Genomic DNA, 15131 nt, shown 5'->3' with positions numbered 1-15131 from the left:
GTGATTCTTAACAACACTATAGATATGATTTTTTTTTAAATGTCGTGTTATTTTTGAGCCATACATTTTACAGCTTCTTCTTTAACATTTTTTTCTTGAAAATTTTAATAATATTACCTTATAGTTGTTATATTACAATATAAACTAGAATGTTTAAGCTTCAATTTAACATACATATCATTCTTAAAAACACAGCCGATATAATTTTTTTAAAATTTCTTTTTATTTTTGAGACGTAAATATGACAGCTTCTTCTTTAACAATTAATTCCTGGAAATTTTAATCATATTATCTTATAGTTGTTATATCACAACATAAACTAGAATCTTTAAGCTTCAAATGAACATACATATCATATTAGGATTCTTAAAAACACAGTAGATATGTTTCTTTGAAAATTTCGTTTTATTTTTGATTCATAAATTTGACAGTTTCTTCTTTAATAAGTTTTTCTTGGAAATTTCAATTATATTATCTCATCGTTTTTATATCATATCATAAATTAGAATGTTTAAGCTTCAATTTAACATACATGTCATATCGTGATTCTTAACAACACAATCAATATGATTTTTTTAAAATGTCGTGCTCTTTAACATTTTTTTCTTAGAAATTTTAATAATATCATCTTATAGTTGTTATATCACAACATAAACTGGAATCTTTAAGCTCCAATTTAACACACATATCACATCATAATTCTTAAAAATATGTAAAATATAATATTATCTTATTGTTTCTATATCTAAGTAAGTTAATAACGTAACATATTCGTTATTATTATTATGGTAATAAGGACATAGTCATCATCGATACATCACGTTCTCCCGCCGCGGCGATTTCCTTAACAACGGGTTACGTTTTGAAAAATTGAGACTTGTGACGGACGCGCGGATTAGAAAGTAACGGTTTCTTGATGGAATGAATATCTTTGTCGTCCATCGCGGCTAATTACCGGAGGACAAGTGGAACACCATCATCGTACTCGTTTCGTTGTTGCAAAACGAATACTTAGTTACAACATTATCGCTTCTTTTGGATGCGATTCAATCGCAAAATCGAAAACGATTTTACTTGATTTTTCTTTTTAAATCAAATTGCGATGATAAGTAGCAAAAAATTTTACATGGTGGTATTCGTTCTCCTTGACTATCCTTTAAGAATCCTCTAAGAAAAGAAAATAATTTGCATGGAACACAAATTCTTGGGAGTCGTTGAGTTGAAGGAAATATTACGAAAGTTTCTCAAGATCCCAAGTAAATCGGTAAGAAAGATTGTTTTGGTATTATTTTTTTTAATTAAAATTTTTATTGAGACATCAATACTTTTGCAACATTTCAAGCAAAACTAAGACTAATGCAATCGGATTATGCAAAATACAAACAAATCGATCAGTTCTAGGAATAAAGAAATTTAACATTCACTTTTTAGCGAATCAAAAATTTAAAACGTGACTTGCAGAGTGTAAGGAAGAGATAATTTCACGCGGATGAAGCCGTGAAAAAATGATTATGCACGGTTATTACGTTTCAAATGTTATTTAAGTCAAGTATGACCCAATTCTTTAATAACAACAATAACATTGAGAAAATTCGTTAAATAATGGCCGGTTAAATGTCACTTTAATAATTTAAATCGATTTATGGATTGATTATAAGCTCGTTATTATTATTACAACTACGCGGTGTCTTTACCAAGGAGTGGTCTTCAAATGCTATTCTTGTTCCTGTATCTGTAATGGTTATTGTCTTTCGAGGTCGTAATCAATTGTGAATCATTACCGGAAATTACAAAAATTTTGGAATAAATTAATAATTAAAAAAGAAACACTTCGTGGTAACTTTTTGTTCAATTAATGAGGCAGAATCGGTTACGCTCTCGATTCAAAAATTACGTAAAATCCCATTTTGTTCCGGACAAGTAAATATTTTAATTAAGAAAAGCACTATGCCTTATGAGCATCATTGACACACATCCATTAAATGCAATAATAATAATAATAAAAGAATCTTCTTTAATATTTGACATTTAAAATAAATTTTATTTTATAATCATGGTCAAATAGTCCATAAATTTTTTAATTAATAATTATTAAAAATTAATTTACTCACTTTGAATGGTTTTTTGAGGATATCCGCAAATCAGGATAAGAATGAAATAAGAAATGCTTAAAGCACGCATATTTCGATTGTGTGATTGAATTGAATTTAAGTTAAGTTCACAAACGGACACTGCACCAAAGACGCGGAGTGAATAACCAAGAAGTTGCTTGAGCTGTATACTTAAGTAGTGGTAGAAACTTTCTAACCGTCCACAAACCAATATTCAAGCATTTATTGGCCCCCACTGCTATTTATTTCGAGTTCATCTACCTTCCATATTATTTATTAACTAATAGTTAATTAATAATCCTAAAAATATCTGTAAAAAAAATTTAAAATTAAATGTTATTAAGGAAATATAAGTTGGGGGAAAGAGAAAATATGTTGTTAATGACGATTTAATCGGTGGAAATTTGTTTAAGTGTCTGCAAGAAACCGTGTGGTGGAGATAATTTGGGGAGTAATTAAAGGTTGCACACAGGAAACTAAAATTTGAGATTGTATAAAAGTTACGACATTGTTATCTTAATTTTAATGACAAATTACACCAGGATGTCTAAAAAACCAATCATATCGATTGTGTTGTTAAGAATCACGATACGTTTATGATATGATATAAAAACTATTAGGTAATATTAATGAAATTTCCAGGAAAAAATTATTAAAGAAGAAATTGACAATTATGCAAAAAAAATTTTCAAAAAATCATATCATCTGTATTTTGAAGAATCATGATATGATTTGTATGTTAAATTGAAGCTTAAAGATTGTAGTTTATGATATGATATAAAAACTATTAGGTAATATTAATGAAATTTCCAGCAAAAATTATTAAAGAAGAAATTGACAATTATGCATAAAAAATAATACGAAATTTTCAAAAAATCATATCATCTGTATTTTTAAGAATCATGATATTATTTGTATGTTAAATTCAAGCTTAAAGATTGTAGTTTATGATATGATATAAAAACTATTAGGTAATATTAATGAAATTTCCAGCAAAAATTATTAAAGAAGAAATTGACAATTATGCATAAAAAATAATACGAAATTTTCAAAAAATCATATCATCTGTATTTTTAAGAATAATGATATGATTTGTATGTTAAATTGAAGCTTAACGATTGTAGTTTATGATATGATATAAAAACTATTAGGTAATATTAATGAAATTTCCAGCAAAAATTATTAAAGAAGAAATTGACAATTATGCATAAAAAATAATACGAAATTTTCAAAAAATCATATCATCTGTATTTTTAAGAATCATGATATGATTTGTATGTTAAATTGAAGCTTAACGATTGTAGTTTATGATATGATATAAAAACTATTAGGTAATATTAATGAAATTTCCAGGAAAAAATTATTAAAGAAGAAATTGACAATTATGCATAAAAAATAATACGAAATTTTCAAAAAATCATATCATCTGTATTTTTAAGAATCATGATATGATTTGTATGTTAAATTGAAGCTTAATGATTGTAGTTTATGATATGATATAAAAACTATTAGGTAATATTAATGAAATTTCCAGGAAAAAATTATTAAAGAAGAAATTGACAATTATGCATAAAAAATAATACGAAATTTTCAAAAAATCATATCATCTGTATTTTTAAGAATCATGATATGATTTGTATGTTAAATTTAAGCTTAACGATTGTAGTTTATGATATGATATAAAAACTATTAGGTAATATTAATGAAATTTCCAGGAAAAAATTATTAAAGAAGAAATTGACAATTATGCATAAAAAATAATACGAAATTTTCAAAAAATCATATCATCTGTATTTTTAAGAATCATGATATGATTTGTATGTTAAATTGAAGCTTAACGATTGTAGTTTATGATATGATATAAAAACTATTAGGTAATATTAATGAAATTTCCAGCAAAAATTATTAAAGAAGAAATTGACAATTATGCATAAAAAATAATACGAAATTTTCAAAAAATCATATCATCTGTATTTTTAAGAATCATGATATGATTTGTATGTTAAATTGAAGCTTTAACATACATTAACGACATTGTTATCTTAATTTTAATGACAAATTACACCAGGATGTCTAAAAAACCTGCTGAAAAGGGACAATAAAAGAAAAAGCGAATGCGTTGTAAATGCATAACAAGAGTAGTATGGAAGATAACGAGAAGATATATCACTGGTATAGGAACAAGCAATAAAGAGTCTGCATTCTGCCCCACAACTAATATTTGCAAAACATTGAAGACATCTGGCATGTAAAGATATCCAATAAACTACATAATTATAAATCAAGCAAAATACTAGACCCAACCTCAAAGCAACCGAATCCAATCCTAAACCCAATTTGAATGTATTCCAACTCCTAAACTAAGTAATCAAATCCCACTGAAACTCTTTGACCAGCTTCAAAGAAGTACCTCTTCTTCTCTTCACCTCGAAAGAGTTTTCTAATTTTTCTTTTAAATATTATGGCAATCTTAGAGAAGGAGCATAAAGGAGTAAAACACAGAGTGGTGGCAGATTTGAAATTGTGATATAAATGCAGATCATGGCCAGAACAAAAGAGCATTACATATTTATAAGTGTTTTCTTCAAATTTCCCATAATTTTCCTTCATTAACATGAATCCGGTTGGCAATTTTGATGTTATTTTGTTGTTGTGTTTTTGACCACTCTGTATAAGATACTCCGATACAACAAATGACAATCTATTTGACAACATCTGAAGAGTAATCGTGCCAACGTAGAAATTTTTTGAATAAACGTTGGCTGAGATATGGAGTTTTAAAGAGTATGTATGTAATACAACCTGTATATAATTAAGCTGAAAGCCGAATCTATGTAATTGTTCAAAAACTTTTAGAAACAATCGAAAATAAAGGTTAATCCTTGAATACTTCATTCATAAATCTTAGAAAGGTGAGGTACATTTCGTAAGCCGAAAGGAATTCGAGTAATTCCTATAAACCAAATAGAGTAGATAATTCTTTGTGATTTTGTGAATATCCTCTTCTACCACGAATGTTTCGAGGTACATTTGATGTATGGAAAAGAGTATTGGCTTAAAACCCAAAGTAATTGTTAAAATAAACTTGAGAACTTATTTTACTATTTACATTCTGATTATAAAAAAAAAACGGAACTAAAACATTTTGTTACGTTAAACAAAATAAAAAATGTGAGCAAAAACTCATTGATCACGCATCTAAAACGATTAGGGTGTGCTCTAACGTAAATTGTGACATTCAAAAAATTCGTTTAACTCTTTCAAGGTGACCGGATGAAAGTTAACAATACAAAAAAAATAAACTAAATAATACAACATTGTTTACAAAAATATCGTAAAAAAAGAACTCTTACGTAATCACTAAATCTGTACAAGATTTTCTCTTGGTTGTCAGAGAAATGTTTGAAACTAGTTATTTTTTTAAAACGGAAAATATATAGTCGGTTCGGATTAAGAGAATGAGGATTGCGTGTATTGACGACCTTTGACTCAGTCTAAGTTCTGAGTGGAATACGAAAGCTTTCTCTTGATGGGAAATCTAAAAATCATGAGATTTTTTCTTAATATAATAAGAAAAAATTAATAAGTTTAATGATAAAGCGAAAGGAACATTGATCTTTACAGCAAAAAAAAAGTAAATTGCGATATAAAACATAAAACACGTTACGAAACATTAATTATTATAGATTATTAATTTAAACAAAGCCATGAAGTAACAAAAAGTTAACTAAGGTACCTTTCACGTTTATTGATTTTGGTACGCTTTTTAGAAATCCATTAAAAAATTAATTTTAACTGTTAAAGTAATTGATCTTATTTCTTTTATTATTATTATTATTATTAATATCCATAACTCTATATATAGTATGTTCCCGGATCGAGTTACAAAGAGGAAAAAAAATGTATCAACCAATTCAGTGTAGAAGGATAAGTAAAGAATTTAAGGATTATAATATTAAATTAAATCCCAATTAGAACAATAAAACTTTCAAAAAGATTATTTTAGCAGACTTGGCCAATAAATTAATAATGCCCTAATATATTATACATAAAATTGCACGCCAAAAAAGAAAATGTTAAAAAATGTTATGGAGAAGATTGGTATTGTGAAAATTCATGATCATCTAATCTCACTAAGATGCTAAGATGTTCTATTGATTTTGCTTGACTTTTTTCATATTTCTTAACATGTTTTCAACAACACTCGTTGGTATTCTTCAATATATCCTCTATGTAGGAGGATACTTCCCCCATTCTGCATTAACCCATTTGCATCATGCGATTGGTTTTATCTCTTTCCGGCATAGTGGTGCACTATGTGCATCACCTATTATGACATGGTTGCGGCACACGAAATCGGATGGGTCTTATGACCCTAGTTGCACAGGAAAATTAAACGTCTTCAATTTTTCATTGACTCAACTTTTTACATACTAAGTACCATACTGAACATAATTGATAATGAATTTCATCACCAATTTCCTGTAAATGGGTGATGCATTTTTTGAATCACTATGCAACTACCAGTTTTGTTACTTAGAAATGTAAAAGTGATCATATCAATCAAAATATTAGGTTTGTGTTTGTAATGGAATTGTGAAATGTAATAATTCGAATTATTCATGAGATTTATGAATTATAATTTCCAAATAAACATAATAATGGAATCAAAAATAAAATATGATACAAGATAGTTATTATATAGCCTAGAAACAAAACAATCAATTCAGAACAAAAGATTACAATTCTAAGCAATTCAAATACAGTTGCACTGATAACAGTCCTGTTTGAAGTATATTATATTGATGAGAAATCAATGATAGCTGAACAATAAGATAAAAAATAACATATTGAAATAATACAGAAGCAAAACAATAAATTTAAAACAAAAGGATAATGTTAAAAATGAGTATATATGATTTATACGGTAACCAAGTAATTAAGTAGTTTTAGTAATTATTAATAAGTAAGTAATCAAGTTATAACAATATAGATATAGTCAACAATCTTTTAAAAAAAAAAAAGCACTTATCTCGCCTCCCATCCCAGCTGTGGTGGGAAAGATACTTGAGTAATATATCCTTTTGTTTTCAATTTATTTTTATTTTACTGTGAAACTTATTTTCTGTGATACCTTTGAAAACAATCTCGAGTTTTACTCAAGCAGAGTGGTACATTACAAACAGTACACATCCAGAATGTCTGCTTTGTTTTTTTCTTGGATTGGATCCAGATTGTCTGATTGGTAATGGCACATTTGACTTGAATCTCTTCACATTTTTGTCTGCTGACACAGGCCTTGATGTGGAAGCTCCTTCAACATGTGATTGACTTGTTAGCCCAAAAACAATATTTCGTCTGAAATTTTTCATTGTTTGCCGTTCTATGGGCAAACATTTGTGTAGAATGAAGGAATTGACAACAAACAACCACATCAATAAAGTAGAAAAAAATCCTGTGCCACCACTTGCGGCTCTTCCTGTCGATTTCATAGGTTGTCTTCATCTGATCAAACTTGTCAACAAAATTCATGTTTTTATTATAACCTGCAATCGCTGCTGGACATGAGAATCCTACTCTCTCTCCAGTTCTTGATCTTCTCATCACTTGTTCAACTTCCATAGGATTGTAGAAGTTTGATAACAAATGAACAGCATTATTGTCCTTCCACTTCATGGCAATAATCGTTCCACTAGCATACCATTCATGTTCACCACGTGTCATTTTCTTATCATCCTTGAAATGCGGTAAATTTATTCTCTTCTTATTAACTGTCCCACATGCATTGATGTTAGCACTTTTCAAATCTTCCATCAAGTTATAAGATGTGAAATAGTTATCGAAGTAGACTGTGTAGTTGTAACCTTGATACTCTTCCACAAGCCTTTTCACTACATTCTCTCCTAAATTCTTTTGCACAGTCTGTCCGATTTTTCCTGTGTAAATTTCAAATTTTAAAGCATAGCCGGACTTGTCACACAGCACCCAAACTTTGTAGCCCCTTTTAATTGGTTTTTTGGGCATGTACTGTTTTAAACAGGACCGCCCTTTGAATTTTATCATTGATTCGTCCACAGCCATGTCAGGATTTGGCTTGAATGAGGAACGGAAGTTTTTTGAAATGGAATTGAGAAAAGGTCTAAGTTTATACAGTTTATCAAACGTTGGATCACTTCTCCTGGGTTGTAGACTGTTATCATTCAAATGAAGGTTTCCAAGAAGCCAGCTAAAACGGTTCAATGGCATCAATTTCGAGATGAATGCATCATTGAGGTCAATTTCTGAAGACCAATAATCTCTATACCTGGGCAATCTTTTGATTCCCATCATGATATTAATCCCAAGAAATGTTTCCATCTCTTTTCTGTCAGTTGGGATGTACCTTTTACCTGATTGCTGCGCATAGAGATTGGTTGGGAAGACTAAACTGTCAATAATTTCATCATCAATGAACGTTTTGAATAGATCATAAGGGGAGGGACTGGCTAAGTTCGTGATACTTTCAGTAGGACCTGTCTCTTGATTAAAAACACTATCACTTATTGATGGACTAAAGTTTGTGCTCCACTGAGGGGGAATTCTACTTCTTACAGCAGGTGTTGATGGTTGTATAGTAGCAGGTGAAGGTGGTAGTAAAACGTCTGTACCAGATGAAGTTGATGCTGCAATGTTGTCTGCCAGAGGTTGAACAGTGGCAGGTGAAGTTGATTCTACAGTCGGAGAAGATGGCTGTCCATCGTCATCAATGATGGCATCAGGTAGAGTAATGTCAAATATGGGAACATTGTCTGTATTGGAAGTTTCCAGCTGAAAATCATCTTCATTATTGTCATCATCAGTATCAATATTGGAGTCCACATCTGAAGGAATCTCGTCATACAACAGCATATTCAGCAGCTTCATCAGTAAGTCTCTTGTTCATTTTTACCTACCACAGGAAAATAGCAAGTTTTGTAAATATCTGAAGTAGGTACTAGATACATGAACTATGGAGCAAAATGAGCATAGATTAGATTTTCAACTAACATGTAATTAAAATGGGATAAGAAAAATTTTATTGGTGGTATAGCATTCCTCATAACATGATTTTTCCCTATACCAGACAATTCCAAAGTACCAATTACCTATGTAAAAATATCAAGATTAGATTCATTTTTTTGAAAAGGCATTCTTATTCTCCATGTAGGTTACTGAGCATACTATATTATTCTGTAATCAATTGTATAAAAATAGTATCCAACAGGTCACTCATTTGGTTTGGATCTCACGACAATTGTCTACTCATGACATGAATTTTTCCCGATGTCACAGGAATAAAATTTAATTATACAAGATATCAAGATCAAATTGAATTTTATAAAAAAGACATTCTATCTCATTCTCCATATAATTTAGATTATTCACTATATTATTTTATAATCAATTGTATAATAAGAGTATAAAAAACAGTACTCAAAATAGCCCACTTCACTCATTTGTTTTGAATGTGGCAATTGTAGGCTATGGTGTCCCCCTTGTTGCACAGTGATGCATTTTTTGACATCATGCGAAATGCCTATATTTGGTAAACAAACAGTTAGGTCACAAATATTGTCACTTTCTTCACTCAAAACAATCAATATTATCAATAAAAATCACTCACAAAGATAAATAATTTCACTTACCGTAATTATTCTATCAGTTACTGACAGCTTTTGTATGCCTAGTTTGTAACGGGCAAAATAATTCACAAGGATTCAAAAATTGAGGTTATGATGGAACTAGCACATTGCACCAACTTGTGGAGACTCTAGGAACTATTTCTGATCGGTGTTTCAAGAATTCAATCACTGTGTAGTACGAGAAATAGCATTTTGTGGGGTGATGCATAATATGAATCACTATGCAACCAATGCAGACAAATAGGTGATGCATGGAGTGCACCACTGTACAAGTAGATGTTATACAATCCATGAATCGTTGTGCCGCAAAGAGTTATGAGACAATCATCATCAATTCATGCTCGCGGAATATTCCACGTTTGTAGTAAATTTATGCAAACTAGCCACTCCTCTTCCCTTCCTATCTAACTCATTTCCATGTTCTCTCCATCACACTTTTTCCGCCCCTTTTCTTTTCCTACTTTTGAACCTCTCAGATCCAATTGTTATTGTAGACGATATAGCTAGAATCTTTAAAGGAGTTTCATCTACGTTTGATCCATCTTTCCTGAAAAAGACAACATTCACTTTCAATACATTTTTTTGTTCTATTCACCTTTTTCGGTCGCTACCATACGACACGTAGCCCATAACAGAAAGAGCCTCTGAACATTCTCACCTTTAATTATTCTAGAATCATCTGCCCTAACACAACAAACCCGAGATAATCACTCTCTCCATAATGCTATTATAAAGTTGCAATGCTCAAGTGAGTAATTTATAAGATGCGTTGTTAGATTGGATGTATTATATGTTTCAGGATTTGATCTTGCTTTGATTCAAAACGAGATATAAAGTTTTGGTCAATAATGCTAAGAAGCACTGTTTAAAATAAAACAATCTAAGTCATCCGTGATGGTATTTGGGAGCCAAGGTATTTTAGGATAGAACGGAGGCAAGTTAAAGTTCCAAAGTTATCTCAGCATAAATAATGCGTCGGATATGTTCAAACCACTAAGGGCCGGTTTATCAATATCTAGTTAAGACGATTTATCTGTCAATTAAAATAAAACAAATAAGAAACAAGAAGACGAATGTTGGGATAAAATTACTTCAAAATTTAATTGTTGTAATATTGGAGTAGTTTACTAAATCGGTGTTTGACACTTATAAAACTTAGAGAATTGTTTAAAATGACTGGTTACCATAGTTACTCATGGCTACTGCTATTTTTTCCATGTCATTATTAAACTTTAAAGTAATTTTTCTCGAAAATTGTCTTATGTAACGAATATTAATATTGACTAAACTAGATTCAGAAAAACATCTTCTTTCATATACCGCAATAAAAAAGGGGGATTGCCATTTGAAAAAAAATATCGATGACGTCATAACTCAGTTACAAATGGCAGAAAAAATTTGTAACCTACACCAAAAAGTTGCAAAAAATTTAAATCTTTAGACCCCTCTTAGGGGTTTTTCCATAAACCGTTCATAATGATTTTATCGCCTATAACCGTTACTTTACGGACACACTGTATAATACAAATAGTGTTTTTTTGTTGCTGATCGAATAGTTGATACAAAATTAATGTCCGTGTAACCAGAAAAACCTTTTTTTCCTAGTTTAAATGAAAACACATCTAGAACAATTTGAATCAGCAAAGTTTATGTTATTTTAGATTGTTCTATGTGTTTTAATTCTTAATGTGTAATTTAAAACCACTGACGCAAGAATTATTAACTAAAACTTAGAGTTGTTCTAGTGAATATAGTAGCTGTTCCAGATTGCTTTAGGCATAATAAGTATATATTTGTAATATGGAATTGAAAATAGAAAAACTATGGTCACATTTTGGTAGCCAAATCTATTTTTAGTTATAACTTTGTAATGCTGTATCCCATAATTTTGATTTTCTAGAACAATAACTAGAACAACTAGAAAAAATCAAAGAAATGGGGGGCTAATTTCCTGCACTCTTTTGAGATATGATTTTTTTAAATTTATATTTCATGACACAAAGAATAAGGGATGATGCATAATCCAACGTCTTGAATACTTCGCTTTAAAAGAAAAAGAAAAATTCCATAGTGCGTTTTATTTTAATAAAATGACGTAAGTTTTATTTAAAATGTTTCGAGAAAGCGAGTAATTTTTTTATTGAAAGGTTGAGTTTTAAAACCAAAAAACGATTTAAAACCGCTTCGCCCCGTCGTCTTTACATTTTTTGTTGATTCACCTCCAGTATTCCTTCTTCACACAATAAATTAAGGAGGGGATGTTAGGAAGTTGATTCGCTAAGAACGCATTTTAGTTGATGTGCGGGCATTTAAGGGTGATAAACTAGTTTAGAAAAATAAAACTTATTACGTGAATTAAGTGATAAATACGTGTTGTGGTTGTGCTAAGTGTTAGGTGATATTAGTGATGTGATATGGTTGGGATCATCGGATTGCTATTTTATGGATGTTAAAAGGTATCGTATTAATTCATTTTTTTTGTCGCAAAAAATTAATTTATCTTTTTTTTATAGCTGAGCTTCGAAGTAAAATCCAAGGGAAGCAACATCCATTCGGTGAGTCGTTTTCAATTTTATTAATTTACCAAAACATATCGGGATAATTCGCGATTTGAACGGTGTGATGTTGCCAGATAAAAACCGTTTGAACGCTACTCATTGGATTTGTGCTTGCAAAATGGTACCATTCAATAAATTTTTACATTTTGTGCTTAACATTGTCAAAACATGAAATAATTTGAAATTGAGTGTAATTACATTCAATTGAGTGCAATTACATTCAGATGTTAACCTGTGAGAGACGTAGATCCTTTCGTTTATTAGCCATTTTATTTAAAATCCTTCATAACTGCACCCCAAAGTACTTATGAGATAGGTTCCAGCAATTATCAACTCATGAGCTTGCTACTCGTTCACGTTCTGATACTATTCTTACATTTCGCGTTCATAGCACTGAAATTTATCATAGATCATTTACAATACAGTCGCTTGCGTTGTGGAATGGACTGCCTTCTGAAATTCGTAATATTTCTAGAATTACTAATTTTAGACATGTTTTAAAGAGCCACTTGCTTACCCTTCAACTGGCTGTTTCCTGATTCTTTGTTCTTTGTCTTTCTCTTTTCGTGCCTTTTCTTTATTTTTCTCTTTGTTTTTCTTTTTCTTGCTTAATCTTATTTGGTGATGTTAATAATATCTAATTATCACTACTTGCCATATTCAGTAAATGTTATTTTTATTTTTGTTTATTCTGTTGGGTCATTTGGCAGAGATCGAAAAAAATGATCCATTTGCGTGTTTAAGTTAAGTGTTTTTTTAGGATTTTTGTGAATTTTTTGATTAATTTTATTGAAAAATATCAAAGTTATACTCTGATTTGAGCCATTTCAATTTTCATCTGATATCAAAAAGTTTTTCATTCCAAATTAATAACTTATTTTCTAAGAATATGAACCTCAAAGCAGGTAAATGTAACGAAAATTAAAAATTTTCGCAGGTGTTGGAAAAATTTTCTTAAAATTTCACTTTTTTTTTTACTAATTATGCAAAAAAAACACTCTTAAAATCATATCATCTCAAAAGTTGGTTCATATATTTCGTAATTTCATAAAGAATCAATTTTCATAATGATTGGTTCATTACTTTTTGAGTTAGAGTTCCCGCATATGTGAAACTCGCGTTTGAAAAAAAAAAATCTCGAAAACTAGAAATTTTGAAAAGTTAACAATAATGTAAAGTAGTCGCCGATTAATCCGCGATTCCAGCACCATGTATTAGTCCTTCTTCTTCCTCACAGGCTTAATTTTGCGCCTGCAGCAGTGCTTTTCGACCTTCCTTCGACTCCAACGAACTACGTCGATTCTGTCGACTCACGCGCTTTTGGTCTATTTCTTCGGCGTAATTGAAGCTTTGCGTGCTAACTACAATTCCTGCTTCGTTCATGATCATCAGAAGAGATGAATTTGCTTCATTGAATAACCCCGTGGCTAAGTACGATGTCAATTCGATGACTTTTAGTCCGGAGTGCAAATGTTTAGGAACTAATCGCCAAATTGTAGAATTAAAGCTTTCATTTGCGTTTTGCGTGTGGCCACCTAAACATCTTTCCAGTAATTCATTCTTCGATAAATCTTCATATATATGCAGAATTTCCTGCTGTATTTCAAGATGCAACGGCTTCAAGAGCTATTCATTTCCATGCTCATAAAATCTAAACGAATACGAATTTCGGTTTTGTAATTTAACATCGTAGGTGATGGTACCCTAAATTTTAACAGATTTGTTTTATCTTTTGGCGGATTTAATACATTACTACTTCATTTCATGTATAATGTAATTCTAAAACTTTTCTTACTCTTATTATTTTTTAAAAAACTTTGTTGTTTTCATAAAAAACTTAAATAAAGATACGTATTTCGTAATGTTGGCTATGAAATTGTACGTCAAACTTGACAAATTGGTTATAAAGTTATTTGACGACAAAGTTTTGAAAATATAAATTATATATAACGCATTAAATTGGCTTTAAAATGTTCTTTATTTCATTATGATATCTCAATTCGTTCTTGAGATACGATTTTTTTAAATTTATATTTCATGACTCAAAGAATAAGGGATGATGCATAATCCAACATCTTGGGTGCTTCGTTTTAATTATTTATTGGGCACGAAGTGTTAAACATTGAAATTCGATTAGTGCGTTTTATTTTAATAAAATGACATAAGTTTTATTTGAAATGTTTCGAGAAAACGAGTAATTTTTTATTGAAAACCAAAAAATGGTTTAAAACCGCTTCGCCCCGCCGTCTTTACATTTTTTGTTGATTCACCTCCAGTATTCCGTCTTCACACAATAAATTAAGGAGGGGATGTTTGGAAGTTGATTCGCTAAGAACGCATTTTAGTTGATGTGCGGGCATTTAAGGGTGATAAAGCAGTTTAGAAAAATAAAACTTATTACGTGAATTAAGTGATAAATACGTGTTGTGGTTGTGCTAAGTGTTAGGTGATATTAGTGATGTGATATGGTTGAGATCATCGGATTGCTATTTTATGGATGTTAAAAGGTATCGTATTAATTCATTTTTTTTGTCACAATAAATTAATTTATTTTTTTCTTTCCAGGTGAGCTTCGAAGTAAAATCCAAGGGAAGCAACATCCATTCGGTGAGTCGTTTTCAATTTTATTATTTTACCAAAACATATCGGGATAATTCGCGATTTGAACGGTGTAATGTTGCCAGATAAAAACCGTTTGAACGCTCTCGTTGGATTTGTGCTTGAAAAACGGTACCATTCAATAAATTTTTACATTTTATGCTTGAAAAATTCTAAAGCTTTAATTATTAACATTGTCAAAA

General features: G+C 30.2%; 2 protein-coding genes across 2 annotated transcripts in view; both read right to left on the bottom strand.

Moving 5' to 3' along the window:
* Positions 1-2303, bottom strand: part of LOC111417212 (uncharacterized) — a 33286-nt gene extending 30983 nt beyond the window's left edge. The window contains exon 1 of the mRNA XM_071199340.1: positions 2112-2303. Coding sequence (XP_071055441.1) covers positions 2112-2181 — 70 coding nt within the window. The 5' untranslated portion in view covers positions 2182-2303. The remainder of the gene's footprint in view (positions 1-2111) is intronic.
* A 95-nt stretch (positions 2304-2398) lies between these two features.
* On the bottom strand, positions 2399-8999 carry LOC111418406 (piggyBac transposable element-derived protein 3-like). Its single transcript, XM_023050948.2, has 2 exons — positions 7658-8999; positions 2399-2421 (listed from the first exon to the last, which is right to left on the bottom strand). Exons 1-2 carry the CDS (start codon positions 8997-8999, stop codon positions 2399-2401), a joined length of 1365 nt encoding a protein of 454 aa, XP_022906716.2.
* Between the last annotated feature and the right edge of the window lie 6132 nt (positions 9000-15131).

The sequence above is a fragment of the Onthophagus taurus genome, chromosome 10 (assembly GCF_036711975.1).
Source record: "Onthophagus taurus isolate NC chromosome 10, IU_Otau_3.0, whole genome shotgun sequence".
NCBI classification, from domain to species: domain Eukaryota; kingdom Metazoa; phylum Arthropoda; class Insecta; order Coleoptera; family Scarabaeidae; genus Onthophagus; species Onthophagus taurus.
Note: the sequence above shows the minus strand (reverse complement) of the source record. Positions and strands in the feature narration are given on the sequence as shown.

Excerpts from the sequence above, each read along its gene's own strand:
- LOC111418406 (XM_023050948.2), bottom strand. The coding sequence starts at position 8,999 with ATGCTGTTGTATGACGAGATTCCTTCAGATGTGGACTCCAATATTGAT. Across the intron at positions 2,422-7,657 it reads ATGTCCAGCAGCGATTGCAG|ATATTTTTAGGATTATTAAT; the intron begins GTTATAATAAAA and ends TTTTTTTTACAG.